The following is a 22,175-nucleotide window of genomic DNA, read 5'->3' as shown; positions in this document are numbered from 1 at the left end:
TATGCCTTGGCTTGGCTTTCAGATTTTCATGGAGAAAAACAAGTAACAGTGAGTAACCAAAGTAGTGGATGTGATTAATAGGCATTGTCTCCAATTTCTTTTTTTTCACCAGGAAGAAGTAATAAAAAGTAGTCATGCTGGGAAACAGCCTTAAACTGACTAAAACCCATTCATTGTGGTGAGCATGATGATTTGGACATTATGTCACCAAGATTGATTCCAGTATTAAAGCTGATGCTGTCTGCAAGCTACAGCTGGTAAAATTCTCCAGCATGGTTTTGGTGTCACATGATTTGGATTTTACCCTCATAGAATGGCTTGGGTTGGAAGGGACCTCAAGGATCATCAAGCTCCAACCCCCCTGCCACAGGCAGGGCTGCGAATCTCCACATCTAATACTAGACCAGGCTGCCCAGGGCCCCATCCAACCTGGCCTTGAACACCTACACACTGTGTAGGGATGGCATCAGGAGAGCCAAGGCCCAGCTTGAACTGAACTTGGCTAGGGATGCCAAGGAGAATGAGAAAAGCTTCTTCAGGTACCTGAACCAGAAAGGGAAAGTCCAGGAGGGCATACCCCCCCATGTGAGTGACACAGGCAGGCTGGTAACAACAGACAAGGAGAAGGCTGAGGTACTTAACTTTTTTGCCTCCATCTTCCCTGGTAACTGGTCTCCACACAGCCCTCAAATGTTTAGTTTGGTAGGAGGGGATCAGGGAAGCAACGTCCCTCCCACTGTAAGTGAAGATCAGGTTTATGACTACCTAAGGAACCTGAACATCCAGAATTCTGTGGGTCCTAATGAGATGCACCTCAGAGTCCTAAGGGAATTGGCTGATGTGGTTGCTAAGCCACTCCCTATGGTATTTGAAAAGCTGTGGCAATCAGGTGAAGTCCCTGGTGACTGGAAAAAAAGGAAACATCATACCCATTTTTAAAAAGGGTAAAAAAGGTGACCGTGGGAACTACCAACCTGTCAGTCTCACCTCTGTGCCAGGGAAGATCGTGGAACAGATCCTCCTGGAAGTGATGCTAAGACACATGGAAGGTAGGGAGCTGATACAGGAGAACCAGCATGGTTTCACCAAGGGCAAATCCCGTTTGACCAACCTGGTGGCCTTCTATGATGCTGCCACTGCATAAATGGATAAGGGAAGAGCCAATGATGTCATCTATCTGGACTTCAGTAAGGCCTTTGACACGGTACCCCACAATATCCTTCTCTCCAAATTGGAAAGAGATGGATTTGATGGGTGGACTGTTTGATGGACAAAGAACTGGCTGCAGGATCGAGTCCAGAGAGCGGTGGTCAATGGCTCCGTGTCTGGATGGAGATTGTTGATAAGTGGTGTCCCCAGGGGTTGCTGCTGGGGGTGATACTCTTTAATATTCATCAGTGACATCAACAGTGGCGTGAAGTGCATCCTAAGCAAGTTTGCTGATGACACCGAGCTGTGGGGTGTGGTCGACACACCAGGGGGACGGGATGCCATCCAGAGGGACCTAGACAGGCTTGAGCAGTGGGCCCAGGTGAACCTCATGAGGTTCAACAAATCCAAGTGCAGGGTCTTGCACCTGGGTCGAGGCAACCCCCATTACCAAAACAAGCTGGGGGATGAAAGGATTGAGTGCAGCCCTGCCAAAAAAGACCTTGGGGCAAGCTGGACATAAGTCAGCAATATACCCTCACAGACCAGAAAGCCAACCGTATCCTGGGCTGTATCAAAAGCAGTGTGACCAGCAGGGTGAGGGAGGGGATCTGCCCCTCTACTCTGTGCTGTGAGGCCTCACCTGGAGCACGGCGTCCAGATGGGGAGTCCTCAGTACAGGAGAGACATGGAGCTGTTGGAGCGCGTCCAGAGGAGGCCACAAAAATGATCCAAGAGATGGAACACCTCTCCTGTGAGAGAGTTCAGCCTGGAGAAAAGAAGGCTCTGAGGTGACCTTATAGCAGCCTGTCAGTATCTAAAGGAGAGCTACAGGAAAAAAAGGGACTGACTCTTTATCAGGATCTGTTGTAATAGAACAAGGGGAAATGGCTTCAAGCTCAAAGAGGGTAGGTTTAGGTTAGACATAAGGAAAAAATCTTTTACAGTGAGGGTGGTGAGGGACTGGAACAGGTTGCCCAGAGGTGACGTGGTTGATGCCCCATCCCTGGGGACTTTCAAGGTGAGGCTGGATAAGGCCCTGGGCAACCTGATCTAGCTGTGGTGTTCATTGCAGGGGAGCTGGACTAGCTGACCTTTAAAGGTCCCTTCCAACTCTAAGGATTCTATGATTCTATGCTTTTGTGGAGTGAATCCATGTAGACATGCAGCATTAGTAAGGCTGGAGTGAAGTACAGCATTTGGAAAGCAGGTTCAGGAGTAAAGGTGATAAAGTGAGATGATCCCACTGTCCCCCAGATCTAAATTTTAGTTTGAAATACCCTATTTCAAAAGCACAGCTTATATCTTCAAACACTTTTGCATTGGAAGTTTCACTGTAGCCAGGAATTATATTTATTCTTAGTCAGTGTACTGGAGCTATCCAAGACTAATGAAAGCAAAGGGTGACTCTATCCCAGCCTTGGTAAGTGTGTTCTCTATCATCTGTGAGGACATAATGTTTTTATTGCTCTGCTGTGGGATTTGAGCTTTGTGGGCTTTAAAAGGTTCCTGGCAGGCACCTGGCTCTACTTAGCAGTACTTCCATTAGACTTAGTTATGGTGTTGGCATTTGTGAGCGTCCTTCCCCATGTATCTGACACATGAGATCATTTGTTGGTCACTGATGTTAGTATGGTGTTTAATATAACATGCACTGTTTGCACTTAGAAAACAGGCAACCCACCAAAGAAATGAGATGTTGTCCTGAATAAGTGTGGCATCTGCTGCAAATAAGAGTGCCAAATCCGGTTTTCCTCTTCTGAAAAACAGAAAATGGGAGTTTGGCCGGCTGTACGGGGCCATAGCCCAACTCTACCACATTGCTGGGCTTGCCTCCTCTGCATCTTTTTGAGATGCTAGCTACATCATTTATGGAGAAGAGAACCTCTATTTTATTGCTTCTCTGAGGCAACTGGAGGGGAAGACTTAATACCTGGAATCACCTCATGAAAAAATACAAATATACTTTTTTATATTTGTATATACAAAAATTCTCACTTCAGTCCAGCTCCTTTATGGATTGTTTTCTCTTGGAAGTTAAATTACCAGCGTGTACAGCATAAAAAGGAACATGAGTGATTTGGGTATTTTTATACTCCTAAGAGATGGAGTTAAAACTAAAGACCATGTTGTCACTTCTAGGTGGCATGATGGTGACTGTGATTTATGAGGGTGCCACAGCCTCACCTATCACTCATCTGTCTCTCGGGTATATTTTTGACATCTTCAGTGCTTGTTAGTGGGGGAATAAAGATGCTAGATATGACATTTTGGCTTCCAACGGAATGACCTCTTCATTACAAATTCTTGGAAGTGTACGAGGGAGATGATCCCATTTCGACCATGCTGCTGCATTTTTCAGTTCAATGTGTTATGTGGAGGATCAACAAGTTAACAGCTCAAAATATGAGAGACGAGACCTAGCTAATTTCAGTATAGGTGTAATCCTCCCTGAAAGTACTGTGGGCTACTTGCCCTGGCAGTTCTGGAAGTACACAGAGCATTTGTGCTTAGAAGTTGGGTGCAGGAAAAATCAGGGAAAACTTGCCATTGTGACCAAAGTGAATACTTTGCCATTGTGCCATAGAGTCTATTTATTTATTTATTTGGACTGGAAGAATATGACTGATTCAAAGAGAATGTCTCAGTCCCTACCACAGGCAAAATGAATGCTTAGTTCTGGGCTCCTCAGATAGAGAGACGTTGAAAAACTGCAGCAAATCCAGCAAAGGGCCACCAAGGTAGTCAGGGACTGAAACACACAGCATCTGGGGAGATGCTGAAAGACCTGTGTTTGCTCGTTCTTGTGAAGAGGAAGCTTAAGTAGGGATGTTGTTGTTGTTTTTCTGATGCCTAACAGGTGGCTGCACAGAAGGCTTCTTGGGAATGCAAAACAAACAAATAAACTAACCCAACAAAAATAATCACAAAAGCAATTAACGCAAGCTGCAGGAATGGAAATCGGATTAGATACAGGGGAAAAATTCTTAAGCTGGAGAATGCCATAGCCCAAGGAGGTTGGGGAATATTCATCTGTGGATATTTTCAAAGCTTGCCTGGGCAAAACCCTGAGTAACCTGATGTAACTTCAAAGCTGGCCCTCTCCTGAGCAGGAGGCTGTACTGGATAAGCTCCAGATACTGCATCCAGTGAGGTTATTATATGGTTTATGTGCTACAGTCCAAACAAGTGACTTTCCAGTATTATTTGAATATTCAGTGTTTTCAATATTTTCAATATTAAAGTCTCTAAAAATTCCATATAAAACAGGTTTTTTAAATCTTGGTTCTTTACTTCCTGTGCTAAGGGATTTTATCCACATGTGTAATTGGAGCATGCAGAGTCTCTTCTGCTTTCTACTCATTTTGTCTAGCAAAGATTGAGCTGGAGCAGCCTGGTGATTGGAGAGTCAAGCAGTACACTACTGATGGTTAAGTGAATATGGAGGGCTTAGGTTTGTGCCCTAAGAAGTTGGATATCTAGGTCTACCTGAATGCTGGCAAACTAGCAGTGCCATGGCCTGGACACAGATATTGGAAATAGATCCTTTGTACTGTTAAATTATAGTATAGTTGTTGCCATGATTAGTTGTCTTGGCCTAACTAACCCTCACCTAGGCAGTCCAGAAATTGGTTTAAAGTTGTATATGGGACAGGGTTGATTCCCATCGTGTTTCACCACTCTATTTTGGAAGGTAAGAGGATTTAATAGTATTAATGTTGGTTGTTCCAACACAGTTGGCCTCAGGGCCTGGGGATGGGCCAAGGAAATTTTCATTTAGCAGCAAACACGCTAGCCAAACAGCATAGGCTGGTCCTTAGCACTGTTAAAATACAAACAGGAATAGCAGTGTTAGGACCTGCTCTGTCAGATGGAGCTACATGACTCTTTGCTTGGCCATTACAACTTGGGCTACATTTACATTGGTTGGTGGGATTAGGGAAGAGGCTAGAGCAGGGTCCCACAGCTGTCTGTTGGCAGTATGGCATTTTGTTTTTGGTGGGTAGCATAGGCAAGACTGTCTTCTCCTGGGGGAAATAAAATACAGCTACTACCTGGAAAAGGCGGCAACAGGATTATGCTCATGTACTATTCTGAATACAATGAGGAAGAGCCCGTTGCTGTGACTGGCTGACATTGTGTTCCTGTGGTGAAATCCTCGAACATGTACCCCTGCACTTCTCCTCGGAATATCCAAGGAAGCCTTCTGCAAACTGACAGTTGGAAACAGCCCTCGTTATATCTCACACTGGTCCTCTGCACTGTCTGGCATAATGCCAGTTGGCAAAATCATGATAACATTCAACTTGGTGAAATCCTGCCTAGTGAACAGATTTGATGAGTTTCTCTAACTGGACATTTGACAAAAAGACAAATGCCAGATTTTTCCATTGGAACCTCTGGCATTTGTTAAATCAAAAATCCCCTAAAGGAAGTTTGAGTGCTTTAGTATGAAAATGCTTGCATGGGCCCTGTTCTTTTGTCATTCACATCATGTGAAATAAAATGTTGCCTTTGATTTGAGAAAAGAAAGGATACGTTGCCTTATGGGCTTAGTTTTCTGTGATTTTCCTGTGTCTGTCATGATTTTGTTGTTGGGCTGCTGCACTGGGCTTATGTGGTAAGGATTTTGTTGTGGGGTGGTGCAGCAGGTTGCAAGGGTGCCCTCTGTGAGCAGAACCCCACACTGCCCTATGTCAGATCACAGCCAGCTCCAGCTGCTCCCAAGGGACTGCCAGTGGCCAGAGCTGAGCCGTGAGCAACGCTGGGTGTGCTCTGGGAGAGCAGACTGAGGAGAGGGAAAAGCTGCTGCACAATAACACGTGGAGAGGAAGAAGGAGAAAGGGGAGAGAAGCAGCCCTGCAGCCGCCAAGGTCAGTGCAGCAGGAGGGCAGGAGGTGCTCCAGGCGCAGAGCTGAAGCTCCCTGCGGCCCAGGAGGTGCCCACGGCGGAGCGGGCTGTCCCCCTGCAGCCCATGGGCAGCACACGGAGCAGATCTCCAGGCGCAGCCGTGGAGGAGCCCGCGGTGCAGCAGTGGATGTGGGCTGGAGAAGGCCGCAGCCCACGGAGCCCCACAGGAGCAGGCCGGGCCGCAGCTGAGCCCGTGGAGAGGAGGCCGCGGTGCAGCAGGAGGGCTGGGGGAGCTGCCGCCCGTGGGGACAGTGCTGGAGCAGTGCCTGAAGGGTGGGCCCTGTGGTACGGAGCCGTGCTGGGGCACTGCTTGGAGAGCTGCAGCTGTGGGATGCCCGGGTGGGATGAGGAGGGGAAGGACGGTGTCCCTGTGGGAGGGACCCACGTGGAACAGGAGCAGACAGTGATCATGGAGGACAGGCAGAGACTAAGTGTTTTGGACTAATCTCAGCCCCAACTCGCCATTCCTCTGCTCCGCTCAGGAGGAGGAGGTAAAGGAGGTTGGGTGGGGACAGAGGTGTTAGTAGTTTGCTTTCAATTCTTACTGCTCTCGTTTGTTAGCAATAGCTAACAAATTATATTAATCTTCCTTACATTTCATTTTATCTGTTTTGTCTGTAACAGTAACTGGTTTAATATCTCATTGTCCTTATCTCAACCCATGATCCTTTTTTCATCATATTTTCTCCACTTGTTCTGTTGAAGAAGGAGAGTGAGAGAGCAACATGGTGGTATTTAGTTGCCTATTTGTGTTAAACCATCACTCTTTTTCTATCATTCAGTACCTTTTAGGGTCCATTTTCCCTTTCCTTGCTTCCTGACTAGGGACCAAAGGGGTTTGTATTCTTTTCTCTGTATATTTTTAATTGCTTTAACTTCTTAATGTTGAAGAAATACCATCTCGTTGATTCCCATTGTCATTGGCTATGGTTGGACAGTGAATGCAAACTGTCAGTCTAGCACTGAAAATTTGGAGAGCTTGTTCTCTCTGCCTTACATGCGAAAACAGTAGCAAACAATCTGGTAAGTACTTACTTTTGGAGCTTGGCATATTCTCAAGTCCTGATTTGACAAATATTTATACTTGCATGAAACAAACACAATTAATAGAATATTTCTGCCTAGATGGTGGACGATAAAACTGTAATTATTTGAACTCATAGTAGCCCTTCTTAGGCTTAGAAATACAGCATCTGCTAAGAATAGACAGGGACACTGACCATGTCTGTCTGCCGAAGCGGTGTGGAAACTGCAGACTTGAGATAGCTCTCTTGCACATAGCATAGGCTAAAAAACCTCACAAACCTACCCATACTCACTCTTCCCCTCAAAACGAAACAAGCAAAATCTGGAAAAAAAACTTTACTCTTCCCTGAACAAGATCACAAAGTCCATCTTCCTTTTAGTCATAAGGTGTAAACGTGTTAATAACTATGCATGTTGCTGTGCTCAGTTGCGCTATGAGACAGCTAAATAAATCTTCATGGGTTCCACATGTGTATTTTTAACTGTAATGCATGTATGTTCGTTTCCTATGACAGTCTCTTAATTTACGAGGAAGCTTGTAGTGTTTCTGGATAAATGCACTGGAAGGAGACTCCTGAGATCTATCTTTTTTTCCATGCCCTGTCCTTTTTCCCTTATAGAGTGCAAGTCAGATACTGCTCTCCAACTCATGATCAAGCGCTGCCACGGGAAAAGAAGTTGTAGTATATATGCCAGCACCTATGAATTTGGAGATCCTTGTTATCCTGGCATCCAAAAACATCTCAATGTCATCTATACCTGTGGTGAGTCAGAAAAAAAGCTCTTACTGGGGTATGAGTTTGATGAGCAGCAGTATGTGAAGAATGAGAAGAGTTATAAATGTACATAAAAAGTTGTTGAGCTTCCACTTGGCTCATTGTTATTTTCATTTGGTTAGGAGGGAAAGCCTGTGGATATCCTGAGAGGTTTAATTCAGTCTCTTTTTCTGCTTATTGGGTTGACAGAAAAAAGCAGAAAACATGGAAATGACATTTTGTTAACCCATTCAACACTGCCTCTTCAAGGCAGCAAAATCTGTCAGCCCATTTGATGGTTGGACTAGATGACCTTAGTGGTCTTTTCCAGCCTTAATGATTCTATGATCCATCAGATGCTTATATCCTGAATGTTAGAATCCTGCTGTTTCATTTCCCTGCAGCAAAGTTGTGGTTAACAGCAGGATCCTTTTTATTTTGTTCTGTATTTCATTTTTTACCAAACAATAAGGCAATCACTAATCTATATCCAGGGCATTACTTGAAAAAACTTCCGGATGAAAATAGCAATATTTTCCTAAGAAAATACTGTTGTTTGAAAAAAATACGTCTTCAGTTGGGATCAAAGTCACAGTGCTGAGTAGACACTGTGCTCCTATCTGACTAATCATCCTGTGTTGCAAAAGGGAACAATTGTTCCTCTCTGAACGGTGCAGTATGAAAACAACTTCAGGTCTGATTTTTCCAGTGAAGAAATTTTGATCATTTGTAGCTGATAGATATGAAAATATTTGCTTGACAGTTTTGTTTGTATAGTTGTTGCTAGGATCAGCTCTGCCTCTCTCTGTTTCTTTCTACATTCACTGAAAAGAGAAATTTTGGCGCTATTTTGAATCTGCTGAGTAGATGAGCCATCTGATGTAGTACAGGAGGTGCTGGCTGTGTCTTCAGACAACAGCACATCTTTGGATGGATCCCTATGTGCAATAGCAGCATGCCAAATCTGATATATGATTTTTGATATGGAGGTGCTAAAGAATTTGTATGGATGCTATACCATGGCTGATGCGTAGCATGTTCAAAAACAGAGAGAGAATCAGAAGCATGAAGCTCTGAATGCCTGCCTGGCTGTTGTTTCATTTGGCAGAAGCAGCGGGAATGTTAAACTTTTCTTTCCTTGTCACTTCTTTGTTTTTGTTTGAAAGGATTTAGCAAGAAATAGAAATATTATCTATGCAAAGCCTTCCAAATTTTCTTGCTGGGGAGTTGACATTGTTATATCATTTTTTTTCATAAAGAGATTGGAGAGAATCTCATTCTCATGGGGATGTGAGCTCCATAATTCAAAATCAGGAACAAACCAAACAGGGCCCCATGATTTATTCCCAAGAAGATACCTCCTTCAGAGCCCTATGCAGCCTCCTTCAGGCACTGTAGTTCTGGTCCCTAAGTCTACTATAGAAGGCATTAGTGATCTCTTAGTATGACTTCAGCTTTCCTAGTCAGAGCCTAACTGCATCGGGAAATGAGTCATGCATGAGAGCACAATATGCCATGGTTTGATTTTTAGTGGGTGAAATCTGCCTCATTCTTTGAGGGTGCTCATGGCTCCTTTTCAAAACCATGATCTCAGGCGTGTCTGAGCTGGATTTTGTGATCATCAGACACATAATTCTCCTCTCAAAAAGCAAAATCCTTCAAAATATAAAACCCAAATAAACAAGAAATCAAATTCTAGTTCCATGTGGTCGTGTTGGATTAAAGTTAATTCTGGTATTCTCTTAAAAGAAATTATAAAACCAAGCAACTTGATGTTTTATGGTTTAGAGAATAATTGCAGTGGAGAGAACTTCCTGTTGGATATCTCCTTGTTTCAGATTTTCATAAAGATGCATGCATTATTACTCCTGCTATGGTGTTCTTACACTTTCACAAAATCCATGGGAGTGAAAAGGGACAGGCTTTGACTGCTAAAAGTGACTTCATGACTTTCTTTTGATTTAGGTGCTCTCTTCTGTGACCTGTATCTCGATACATACCCTTTTTCTCCACCTCTTGCAGTTGAAGACACTGGATTCGTGCAGAGTGGGTTGTGGCTTTGATGGTTTTCACTGGAGAGAAGTGAAAGACACAGAGTAGTCCTGGCATCACTTGGAGGCAAGATAGATGTACATCACAGGTTTCTCTGAGCATCACTTCAGCCGTGGTCTAACTGACCACGTCACTTGTCTTACCTGTGACAAAAAACTGATGTGTCCATGCCAAGAGTTACTGACTGTCAGTGCCTCTTCAGAAGAGGTGGTGCGAGCAAGCCCACTGATGGATGTGCTACTGTGGGTGAGAGGACCTTCAAACAGACATTTTCCTTGTGAGAAACTTTACTAGTTGTAGGTTCAGGGCAGCTGAACTCTGCTCATGGCGCTCATGCATAAAGAGGGCTGGAAAGAGAATAATGTCTCTTGCTGACAGCAATTCCTGAAAAAAAAAATCCAATGAGGGGTTAATTTATGAGGCGATAAAAGATTATATTAATTCAAAACTTGTACTGGGAGCAGAAATCATGTCCCTTTTGCTGAGGTGGACTTTGTGACAGCCATTAATGCTGGTGCAGTTTGCATAGAGCAATGGCTAGTGAACAGCAAGTGATGTGACATCTCCAAGTCCTGATAGGAGTACATCTGAAACTGGACTGTTCTTCTGTAACTTGTCAGGAAGAGCTGAGCCCTATTCCTAATCTCCTTTGGTTTCTTATTAGCTATTTCCAAATTTCTTGGAGATCCATTCCTACAGCCTCTGTGTTTTATTGGTTGTAAGAATGCCTTTCAGACATACACGATTATGTTGACGAATCTTGTTTTAAGGAAAAGTGTCATTATATGAGCTTTAACAAGACCAAGTGCAACGTCTTCCATTTCTATTACAAAAACTCCATGCTTCACTACATTCTTGGGGCAGAGTGTCTAGAATGCTACTGTAGTGGAAATGCTAAGTCATGGCCTGAACCAGTGATTGAGCACCTGGTGGGAAGGCAGGGCCAGCCCAGGGGAGCTCAGGTGCAAGCAATGTACCTTAGTGACCTAGAAGGGCTGGAGCCAGGGTCCACCGCTTCCCAGACCTCATTTAAGGGTTGGCAGTGGAGGTGGTGGTATCTCTCCCTGGAGATCCCTGCTTCCCTGAGGCCTTCTAAAGGGTAAGCAGCTCTTTTCCTTTGTTTCTGTGGCTGCTGCATTTGGGCTTGTTTTTGTTTGCTGTAGGTTGAATGTGGACCAGCAGTGTGCCTAGGTGGCCAAGAAGGCCAACAGCTTCATGGCCTCTCTCAGAAATAGCGTAGTCAGCAGGACTAGTGAGGTGATCAGCCGTCTGCACTCAGCATTGGTGAGGCTGCACATTGAATCCTGTGTTTTGTTTTGGGCCCCTCGCTATGAAAAAGACACTGCGGCCCTGGAGCACGTCCAGAGAAGGACAGTTAAGCTGTGAAGGATCTGGAGCACAAGTCTGATGGGGAGCAGCTGAGGGAACAGAGATTGTTCAGTCTGGAGAAGAGGAGGCTTAGGGGAAACCTTAACATGCTGTACAGCTCCCTGAAAGGAGGTGGGGGTTGGCCTCTGCTCCTGAGTAACAGCAGTAAGACAAGAGGTGATGGCCTCAAGCTGTGCCAGTGGAGGTTCAGGTTGGATATTAAGAAGAATTTCTTCTCAGAAAAAGCGGTCCAGAAGCATTGGAACATGCTGCCCGGGGAGGTGATGGAGTCACTGTCCCTGGAAGTGTTCAGGAAGAGGGTAGATGTCGCGTGGAGCGATATGGTCTAGAGCCATCACAGGTGTGGGTTTATGGTTGGACTAGGTGATGTTGGTGGTCTCTTCAATCATAATGATTCAATGATTCTGTTGTCTAACTTTTTATCCAGCTTAATTTTTTTTGATAATTTGTTGTGATTACTCCAGAGAGTGAAAATTCTTGTGTACAGCTTCAAGTCAGTATAGCAGGATCAGTGCTCCATATCATATGATGTATTCCTCTGTGTTTTTCACTCTACAAGAAGTAGTATCACATAGCTGAGATGGAAGTGCTGTAAGTTAGCATTTCCATACAAGATGATTGAAACAATGAGACAGTGGTCTCCTGTGTGCTTTAGGGTCAGTGCCATTAACCCAGCCAAGGACACAGATGAAAACTCTCCAACATTTAATTAAAAAAAAAAAATTCCAAACCTGAACCTTGGCAGGAGCCAAAACACTAAAACTTGACCCAACGCCAAATTTAGCTGATTGGATGGTGGAGAAGGTGGGATTTTCCAGTATGTGGGTCTCATTATTGCATTAATAAATACATTATTATTTAAATAGGAAAAGGAAAGTTCATTCTGGGAAAACATGTAACATGTGGTGGGATTACTTTCTAAGCATGACAACTGGAACTGGAGGGAGATACAAACGTTTTAGCCCTGACTTTCCTTTAAAATACTATGAAACTCTGTGAGGGTAGCAGGAGTAACAGTAATAACACAACTGAAAAACAGAGCAACAAAGACATCATGGAATCTTTCTCTTTTCCTTTCTGTTCCCATTTCCCCCCGCCCCTGGTCTGTGTCTTTCTTTGATATAAAACAGTGTGTTTGTAGTATCTACAGGTAACTTGCTAGTGTTATCCTTGTATCCAAGGAAGTAGTTATGTGTGTGCTTTTAGTCCCGTGCATATATACCATGAAAGTATAATTAAGTAATTCCTTGAATGAGTCTTGTCTGTACATAGCAAGAACAGTGCTTAAGTAAAGAAGCGAGCAATCCGAAGTGACTGCTGTCCTGCCTGCCAGACTTGACCCTTTGCAGTCAATGGAGACTGCAAATGTAAGCCCTCTGTTAAGCACCTCCTGATCTTTGAAATTCAGGAGTTGATCAGAAATGGCCTGATTGGGGGTGAGAAGGAAAATAAAAAAGTGGAGATTGTGGATTTCTTTGTAGGCATGTTTTAGTGGTTTGGTTATCAGGTCTACATAACGGGTAATTGTAGTGCTTTGTTACATATAACAAAATGGGGGAAATGTGGCATTAGATATGTGTGTATATAGATGTATAGAGGATGTCCATCAAGTGTTAGGTGCAACAGTCCCTTGCTTGATTTGTGCTCGATAGAAAGGGGTCACTGGGCTGAGAGCTAACAAACTGTCCCAGGTAACTCATGAATCCCTTGGAAAATCCTGCAGTTCTGTCCCGTTAATAATCCTGCCATGCTGCTTGATGGAGCAATAAACAAAGTCCTGCAGGCCTCACGCTTCTCAACCTGATGAGAGAACTTAGTAAGTAAAGGATAAAGCACGACTGCAATTATCAGTCAGTGCTGTTTTGTGGTAGCTTGGTGCTGCTGAGAGACTAAAGGGGCTGATGAGAGGTGATGGAGAGAGTATGCTGACCTTTGCGTTCTCTGGGCACTTGGGAAAGCAGTTTGGCTACCTCCAAAATGTTGTAGTTAAATATGCTATAAAGTACGTTAGACCAGAGGCAGGCTTCATTTTAGATGAGAGCACTGAGGTACTTGCCTAACGATGAGGAGAGAGGCTGAAGATCTGCACATAGACTCTCCTGTCATCTCAAAGGGGCCATGCTCTAGCCCATGAGCTCCCGCACAGTAAACCTGTCAATGTTTCAGATTGGATGTAGATAACGGTCCCTACTGCTGTGAAAATTTATGAATCCATGAACATAGAAAATGTACTTTTATTACTGCTAAAGTGCTTTCTCTTGATATCGAAAACAATGTCCAGGATCCCCAGCAAATGGGGAAAAAAAGCAATTCCAGACTTCAAAGAAAAAACAAAACCTTTTAGACCCCCTTTGAAACAGGGCAATACAGACAGTGTCTGGCTAGAGGAAGACACAATATATATAAGGGACTTCTTTTCTTCAGAAGTTATAAAGCTGATTTTTGCCAACGAACGTTTCAGGCAACTTAGCTCTAAGGATATTAAACTGAATATACAATGTTTGAAAAAGTCTGTTTAATAGAATTCTTTTGCCATGTGGTAAAGCAGAACTCAGAGGCACTTTTAAATTCATGGCCACATAGTTTGACCTACCAAGTAAATGAAGAATAGAATAATAATATAATCCCAATATGAAGCTACTTTCATTGTCACAAATCAAGGTTAAGATATGGCTTGGGACATATGTTCAAAAGCTCAGTCATATTTTCCTAAGATGATGGAAGCTTGTCTAGTATTCTTTTGTATCAAGCCTATGCTTCTGGTCAAGTTATAGTGTGTCTTTTAAAAAGCCGTCCAGTCCCATGTAATGACTGCAAATAATGAAAAATTCATGAAGTGGGATTCATCTAACCACGTGCAAACATATAAGCCATAGAGATTTACAGCGTAAACATTCCCATCTGGGAAAAATTCCTTTCATAGGTAATAGAGAGGAACAGCTGCTTTTGAGGCACGAATTGTCTCATCCTGAAGTAGATGCCTGGAAGAGATGAACAGCGTATTGGAAGTGACAGTTCCCCTGTTCTAACTATAAATGGAGCTTCTTATGCCTGGCTGAGATATTGTTATCTATACATAAGACTTCTACAATGCATGTATCTGCGTCTGGTTAGATGGCTTTCAACCAGTACGTTCTTGGGCAAGTGCTCATTTTGGTCAAAATTATCACTGCCCTGTGATGATAATTCCAACACCTGTCTTTTTTCCTTATGCGTCCTGGTTTCCACTCCCCCCCGTTTGATTTTTCTGATCTTTTGTTCTTAGTTTTGTTGTAGAATGTCACAGACTACGGTTGGTGGCAGGGCAGAGGGTGCAGAGCAGGTTTTCATTTGGTTATAGCATTTGTTTCCTGTTCCTGCAAGCGAATGGACATATTGAACCTCCTTCCAGCCTTTTCTGTATTTCCATCTAGGGAAGGAAAAGAAAAAAAGCCTTTTTCTTCTTTTAGAAACTGGGATCTTATTTTCAGAAATTCTCAGACCTCATAGAATCTATTAGTTAAACTATTAAATACACACTTTTCTAAAGACTGCTCCATAATGGGTCAGACATGTCATTTTGAGGGCTGATGTTTTCCAGCTCCTGAGACTGTGACTTTTTCATCGTTATTGATGTTTGAGTAACTTTTTTTTTAGTGGATGCAGTTTCCTGGACCTTGGAGAGAAGCAAAGAGGGAAACTGCTCATTAAGCAAGGCTCTTAAAATTTGAATCAACAGCACAAATCTGTTGGAGATCATTGATTATTTAAAGGCAAAGGCAAGATCTCTTTTACTGACCAGTGCTAGAGTGAGACAGACACTCAACTCTACTAAGGGGCTTGGAGATACCTGCTGTGAGCAGAGACCACCATGGCTCTGCTATCGTACATCAAGGAAGAATATGCTATAGAGGCAAAGAATTGTTTAGGTTTAAGGTTAGTGATTGCACAAGAATGCGGATTGTGAGTGATATGTCCAGGAATAAACTTAGCTGGGAGTTAGAAAAGGCACTAACAACCTAATTAGTTTGAAGATGAAGCCTGGTAAATGAGGTAATGGGAAGCTGTCAGTGCGTGGCTCCTGTTTGTCTTCGGTTACCATACAACTCACTATGGCGTGGTCTGAATTGTTTGGATTCTTCTGGACGTGCACGTCTGGCCTGGCTGGCCCAGACACAGCATGTTTTCATTTACCAGGGAAGAACAAGCATGTCTGACATAGATTAGGGTAAATAAATATTCTGAGGAAGCAAAACTTGGCATCTCAGGTGGAGGGCGAGCAGGCGATGCTGTCACCACTAGAGAAAGGCTTGGAAGCCCTTTAATTATTGCAGAGAAGAACTGGAGACCTGGAGATAAGTCATTGCCTTGGGGGTAAGGAGGAAGGAAGAAGGGACTGGAGGATGCTGAGAAGAGTTCAAAGGGCACCTTGTACAATGACCCTAAGCAGAATGCCACCTTACGATTAGGCAAGCTTTGCAAGCCTGCTGCTGTGCACATTCATTTCAGCTTGTATGGGAACTGCTGAGTCATGGCCTGAACCACTGATTGAGCACCTGGAGGAAAGACCCAGTCAGCCCTGGGAGCACAGGTGAAGGCAATTCAGCCAGGCTCCACCCCTCTTAGGCCTCATTTAAGGGCTGACTGCCCCTGAGGAAGGATCTCTGCCTGGAGATCCTTCCTTGGTGGGAGCCTTTTCCTGCGAGCCCCAAATCTTCCGATCCGGGTGAGCGCTGTATTTTCCTTCCACCTTTTGTAACGCTGTTTCCATTGCGTTAGTCCTGCTTATCGCTACACAGCTGTTACTGAAAATCATGTGGGGTTTCTTATATGCAAAAAAAAAAAAAGTTCCATAAAGAGTTAGTTAAATTACTCTGACACTCCTGATGCACTCAGGTGTGTGCACCTGAATCCTTTATTCCTTTTATTTGTTTTTTTTTATTATTTTGTTGTATTGTACTTGACAAGGACCACCACCTGAAAGTCACAGTGGGGTGGGTAAGGAGCTCACTGTGGGGTTCTCATGTAGTGTAAGGGGCTGCAGCAGGGTTGTTTTGCCCAGAAGGTACAGCTGGAGGCACAGCCACGGCTGGAGTGTGTGAAGACTTTGTGGAGGGGCTGATGGCAAGGATGGTTGGGAGGCAGGTGAGATTTTCCTTCTTATCCTTCTGATATTACCTATATTTTTAGAAATACGTTAGTATGAACCCAGAACTTCTGCTGCAACAATTGTAATGTTAAACATCACCAAGATTTTATGTTGGCTGACAAATCCTCAACGTTTCTAAGCAGCTGTTATTGTCAGATGATTTTCTCTGGCATAAATACGCAAGTCCTTGGGACCGAACAGCGATCTGCCAGCTGCAGAACTGGGCCCAGGCTGAGCGTGGCCTCGCGGGTGCCCCTGGCTGTCCTGACACCCCCTGCTCTAGGACACAGCCTTGAAAGCAATTGTAAGCCACCCTTAATTCCAGCCCAGAAAAGCAGAGCTGCCTGCGAGTGATTGTGCAGGATGGCATCTGAACGTAGTGTATTGTTAGGAAATGATTCAGGAAGCACGGAGAGAGATGGGTGAAGCACAGTTAGTGACGTGGGTTATTTGTATGATGATTTTTCTTTTCCCCGAAGAATAACTCTGCTATTGAGACTTTCTGTCCTTTGGCATAATTATTCCTTTAGCAGTGTTCTTTTAAAAGTTCTGAATAAATTGTAGACATTCATTGTTTTATTGTCACAGGCTTCCTTTTCACCCGGGAACCTCATTGAACAGCATCGTTAAACAGGGTTCCTGTTGATTTTTTCCATGCATGTCGAGACCTGCAGAGTTTTCAGATGTAGTAATGAACATTAATGTTGCCCCATGTGAGGCTGCTTTACCGAGCAGGCAGTAGGCAGCCGGTCTGCCAGCCCCTTTCGTGCGGGAGACTGCAGGCTGCAGTCAGAGGAATGTCCGAGCAGTGCATGGCTGACCCTGCGTTCAGCGATCACCCTAACTGCTCCTAATTGAGGTTAATGCCGGAGGCATTGACACCTTAATGCTAACTCATTAGTGCCTGGAGGCTACTGAAGATTGCTGACAACTCAGTGAAATACTCATTAGATTAAATTTAAAGGGCGTGTTTGACGATATGACTAATTAAGATATATTTGCATGGATCATATATATATTTGTATTCTCTTCTTTTTTGAAAATGTATCAAGATAATACCATTTTCTTCTGCTGTTCATAGAAGGACTCCCAGCTGGTGTTGTCTGGGAGCACCCATCCGTTTCTCTGCACGATTCCCACTGCCCTGCTGTTTGCTCGCTGCACACTCTTCCATTTCTCCACTTTAATGAGAAGCAAGTGAGAAATTCTCTGGGATTTGGAAAACTCTTGTTCCTGAATATGAAAAGAGAACGGGAAGAGCACAATGGAGAGGGGAAATAAATAGCGATATTGTGAAGGCCAGCAAAAATGCTAAAATATGTGACCTCAATGATGGGGCCCTTTGGTACAAATGGGGCTTGTGAATGGCTACTCAGAGGAAAAACAAACAAACAAAAAAGGAGCTGCTCAGGGGTGTCTGAAGTCCACTGATGAAAGATATCATAGGCATCAGATACATATTTAATTGCTGGGAAGTGCACTGATGATTTACATCACTTGGCATGCCTACAGGCTGCAGCAAGGCCTGCCCTGTTGTGCAGTGCACTCGCTTATCAAGAAGCCGTCCCTGCTGTGAGTAATTCTCTGGTTACATAGGCAGGGCTGGCAGACCTTGGGAGAAAGTGTGAGTCTCATTTTATGTGCAGAGACAAGATTTACCTAAAGGTTTGTGTCATGGGAGCTGGATCTAAGAGCATTCAGCATAAAGCCTTACCTGTGCATGCCTCCTCTCTCTCCAGCAGCTTACTGGTGGTGGTGACTTTGTTAGATGAGTAGAGCCATGCTTTGTCCTTCTGCTGGACGTTCCTCATGCAGTATTTCCTACCTAATCCTTTCTTACCTGAGATGAAAAGCAGCAGGATCAGGCGAGATCATTTCTGTGTCTGTTAGTCACCAGAGCTGAGGACCTCTGCCGCCAAAACAACTCAGGGAGGAGCTCCAAAGCAGGCAGACATTAACAGCTACCTACGTGAATTAGTCAAGGGGTTGATGCTATGCCTTGTATGAATTATATGGCTTGTATGACTGTTCTGATTTATAATGGCTCAGTGATGGACATGTGGCCGCTATAGAGCATTTCTCTTCCAGTCTGCTCTCTTCTGTGAGAAGAAAAGTGTTGGTAGGGCACAGAGGCTGATGTTTCCATGGCTTCCCACTACCCAGGGGAAGTCTTTTTTCACCATTCAGCGGCGTGCAAAGGGTCTGGAGAGCCACTCTCCTCTCCCTTATTGTATACTTTCTTCTGTTCCTGCTGGCTCTCTGAAACCTGATGCAGTGATATTTTATCTTCTGGCTGCATGGGGATTTTAAACAGGCTTTAACGCTCTTGGCATCCCTGTGCTAGTGCTTAGCAATGGGGAAGATCCACTGGATGCCCCCTAAAGGTTCCTTTGGTAATGTCTGCTCAATGCAGGTGACTTTTCAGGACACCCGCTCCCCAAATTACATGGAGATTGCTGTGGCAGTTACACCCCAGCACTCTCCATCTTCAGGAAAGGTCCAGCATCCACTTCTCCTGTTTCTGTTTCAGGATGTCAGTTTATTCAAAGTGGACCCACCCAAACAGTTAATGCCCCTTCAGACAGACACTTCAAATACCGTTGGCAGCGGTTACTTTTCATGTCTTGATTTAGTCGTTGTTTGGCCAAGTCACTCATGTTCAGCTCCTTTAATCTTTCCTCATAAATCACCTTGCCCAGTCTCTCAGTTGTCTTTCTGTTGCTCTTTTCCACAGTTACTTCTATCTTGTAACGTACACTGAGCAGGCTTATGATTATTTTTACCCTGGGGGCCAGCAGACGCTTGTGATTTTTTTTTACCATATATTAACAATGGATGCCATTTCAGAATTGCTCGGTCCAGTGCTGCTCCCCAAGAGCAATGGCTGAATCTCTTTCTGGAGTTTCACTCTCAGGTATCCTGATGCTCAGTATTTCATTTATTTCTCCTCATTTTGGTGAGCAAGGAAAGTAGCAGCTTCTGAAAGAGTAAGAAAGTATTTCTGCAGGGGAAACAGGATCACGGGGGCTGGTATCAGCATCCCTTCTGGCTGGTTGTTTTCCCAGCTCTACTAATATGAAGGCGTGGGGACTTAAGGATGACTGATACTGCACGATATAAATAGTGAAGCAAATCCTACTAAATCCCTTTAGAAGATATTTAACTAAATTCCTAACCCACGAGACCAGCATGGGCCATGTCTTATCTTTGAAAGCCATCTTACAGGTGCGTGCAAAAACTCTGGAGGAAGGTTAATCCAACCAGATGTACCCTTGGTGCCTCCAGGGAAGGAGTGAAGGAGGGAGGACGAAGACTTGGAGATCTCATTTGGAATAGTGTCACTGCATTGTGGTGCAAGCCGACGCCTCAGGGAGAGGAATATACCTGGTATGCAGCTCCATCTGGAGTCCAGCACATCTATTACCTGAGAAGTGGCCCGAAGTGGCCTGAGTCAGGATGCTCACAGTGATCTGGGGAGTGCCTATCGGGCACCAGCTGGTACATGGAACTGGCTCTCGCCAGTTAGTCCCTAGATTGTATTTATTTGCATCAAGCTTTGATGAAATTGTTCTGGTATTTCTTTTCAAAGAAGAAAACATAAATGAAATGCCTTTTTTTTTTTTTTTTTGGAGGGTACATGAAAACTTGAAAGGAAAATGGATCATCTCACAAAAGGACAAAAAAAATCCCAGCACATTATTAACTCGTCTCTATACTGACAGTAATTGTTCTGGGTTTTTCTTGGACAGCCTGGTAGTTGGCATGGCTCAGTGAATGGACACTGGCCTTAGACATATGGAGGCTTTCTCCTTGCCTGGAGAGATGGTGGAAATCCCATCCCTGGAGACACCCAAGGTCAGGCTGACAGGGCTCTGAGCACCTGATGGAGCTGTAGGTGTCCCTCCTCATTGCAGGGGAGCTGGACCAGGTGGCCTTTAAAGGTCCCCTCCAGCTCGAACGATTCCATGATTCTTAACCCTAGTTTGAAACAAGCTCTTTGGCACTGGGCAGCCACTTGGCTTCCTCCTGCCTCGTGTAGTTAGGCTGCAGGGCTTAGGGCTGTTTGCTCAGCATCTAGCACCGGAGAAATAGCAGCTTCACCACCTCCCTTGGGCTTTCAGCTTATGCAGTAGTGTAGACACGATCACACAGATGTGGTGAGTCTCTTTCACTGCCTGCAGTTCCTGTCATGCTTTAGTGACACGAAGCTTTGGAAAGTACAGGTGTTAAGCTCCAGCCCAACATATCCATTGTGGCCATGATAATTAAATCAGTCAAGAATTCAATGGCTGCCCTATGTTTCTCCTTTATTTTTTTCTTTCTTCTGGATTATTCTTATAATTCATAGCATGAAAAATAACTGATATTAAATTCCCATCTCTCTTATGTTTGTTTGGTTTTTTTGTCAGTGAAAACCCCAAACCATTCAAGGTTTATCCCAGGATTACCCGCTAACACGCATTCCTTGACATGCTCTATATTGATCAAAGGGTCCAAATCCTGCTGTGTGAAAGCTGTATGTGATACCCACAAGTAAGAAAGGCAACATTTCTCCTTTTGCTATTACAGATTATCAAAACCTTCTGCAGATGCCTTGGGTATGGGTGAAGAATGAAGTATAGGATGCTGGTACTGCGTTGTGACTGTTGAGAGGAGTGACCCACCTAGTAAACTGCAGTAGGAATGAGTAATGTAAATCTTCTGTCAGACTATTACTGTATTAATAAATAAATGGATTCGCTCTTCTTCATCACCTTATAACTCTTTGTCCCTTAAATTATCCTTAATTAAAAATGAGGTTGCCTCTGACAGAAAACTAAACAGTGAAGGCACAGATATTTGTTTGAATTTTTGTTTTTTCTTTCCTTTCAGTTCCCATTCAGTATTGTCAGGGCAGTGATTTTCTCCCAAGCAACACTTAGGCAAATGCATATGTTTGCATTTAATTTCCAGATGGGGAGGCAGGCTTCTAATAACAGTGCAGTTTGCTGCTTTATAGATCTGGATGACTGGCTGACCTGCCTTTTGCAGATTGCCAGGCAACTCTGCCCTGTAGCCTGGGATGCCAACGCGCTCCTGGCTGAGCCAGGCTTTTTGAATTTCAAGCAAGAAATGATTTACCTGTCCGGACTGCACAAAGGTTCAACAGTTCTATACGTATGTGAGACTGGCTTGCTTCTCAGTTTGGGATCTTATGAACTGCTTTACTTTTTGGAATGATTGCTCTTTGTAAATGTGTTTCCCGAAGTCTTGAGCGGATAGATTTTGTTCAAGGAAATGTATTTAATTATTAGCACTGCCATTTGGTTAGGGCAAAAATATTCTTCGAAGTGAAGGTGCTGGTAATGATTTCTCTCTGTTTCCCTGGGAGAGCTCCTCTGCAGACTCCTTGCTGCTTCTCAGATGTCTTGCCCTGGCTTGGTGACTTATATTTCCTAGTGGAGCAAGTTGTAGATCTCAGTGTAGCCTAGGCCAGCCCACAGATGCTTTTGAAGTTCAAGGCTAAAGGGTTGGACTAGCAGTGGGTGCAGCCTTGAGTGTAAGCAGAGCGATGAAGTACTGAGTGCATGGGCATATTGATCTGAATAGGAATGCAGTTGCAGATAGGTATGTTATTAAACACGCTCTGATGCTGACCAGATGTAACTATCTACGTTATAATCAGCCACATATGGACTAGGTAACCTGGCCTCCCTTTGTAGTCGGTATATCAAAAGAAATACACAGTTCTAGGTTTGCAGTCCATCTCATTTTTAAAGTGTCTC

The 22,175-nt window shown here is 44.0% G+C and overlaps 1 protein-coding gene and 1 long non-coding RNA gene across 12 annotated transcripts in view; both read left to right on the top strand.

The window, feature by feature from the left end:
• The window catches only part of EVA1A (eva-1 homolog A, regulator of programmed cell death), a 207,932-nt gene that overhangs the window by 96,127 nt on the left and 89,630 nt on the right, over positions 1-22,175 (top strand). For 9 of the 11 annotated variants that reach the window (XM_021390921.1, XM_021390927.1, XM_021390920.1 and 6 more), the window contains one exon: positions 7,707-7,850. The exons of 1 other annotated variant lie outside the window; for it this stretch is intronic. In XM_021390921.1, the coding sequence (XP_021246596.1) occupies positions 7,707-7,850 (144 nt within the window). Of the gene's footprint in view, positions 1-6,010; positions 6,552-7,706; positions 7,851-22,175 lie in introns of those variants that run through there. One more of the 11 variants, XM_021390929.1, reaches the window with a different exon arrangement.
• Positions 10,931-21,639, top strand: LOC110395902. The gene is made up of 3 exons (XR_002436677.1): positions 10,931-10,992; positions 19,636-19,797; positions 20,980-21,639. It is a non-coding gene; the product is annotated as an uncharacterized LOC110395902 (long non-coding RNA).

The sequence above is a fragment of the Numida meleagris genome, chromosome 3 (assembly GCF_002078875.1).
Source record: "Numida meleagris isolate 19003 breed g44 Domestic line chromosome 3, NumMel1.0, whole genome shotgun sequence".
In the NCBI taxonomy this organism is placed as follows: domain Eukaryota; kingdom Metazoa; phylum Chordata; class Aves; order Galliformes; family Numididae; genus Numida; species Numida meleagris.
The sequence above is the reverse complement of the archived record's forward strand: the minus strand, read 5'-3'. Positions and strand labels throughout refer to the sequence as shown.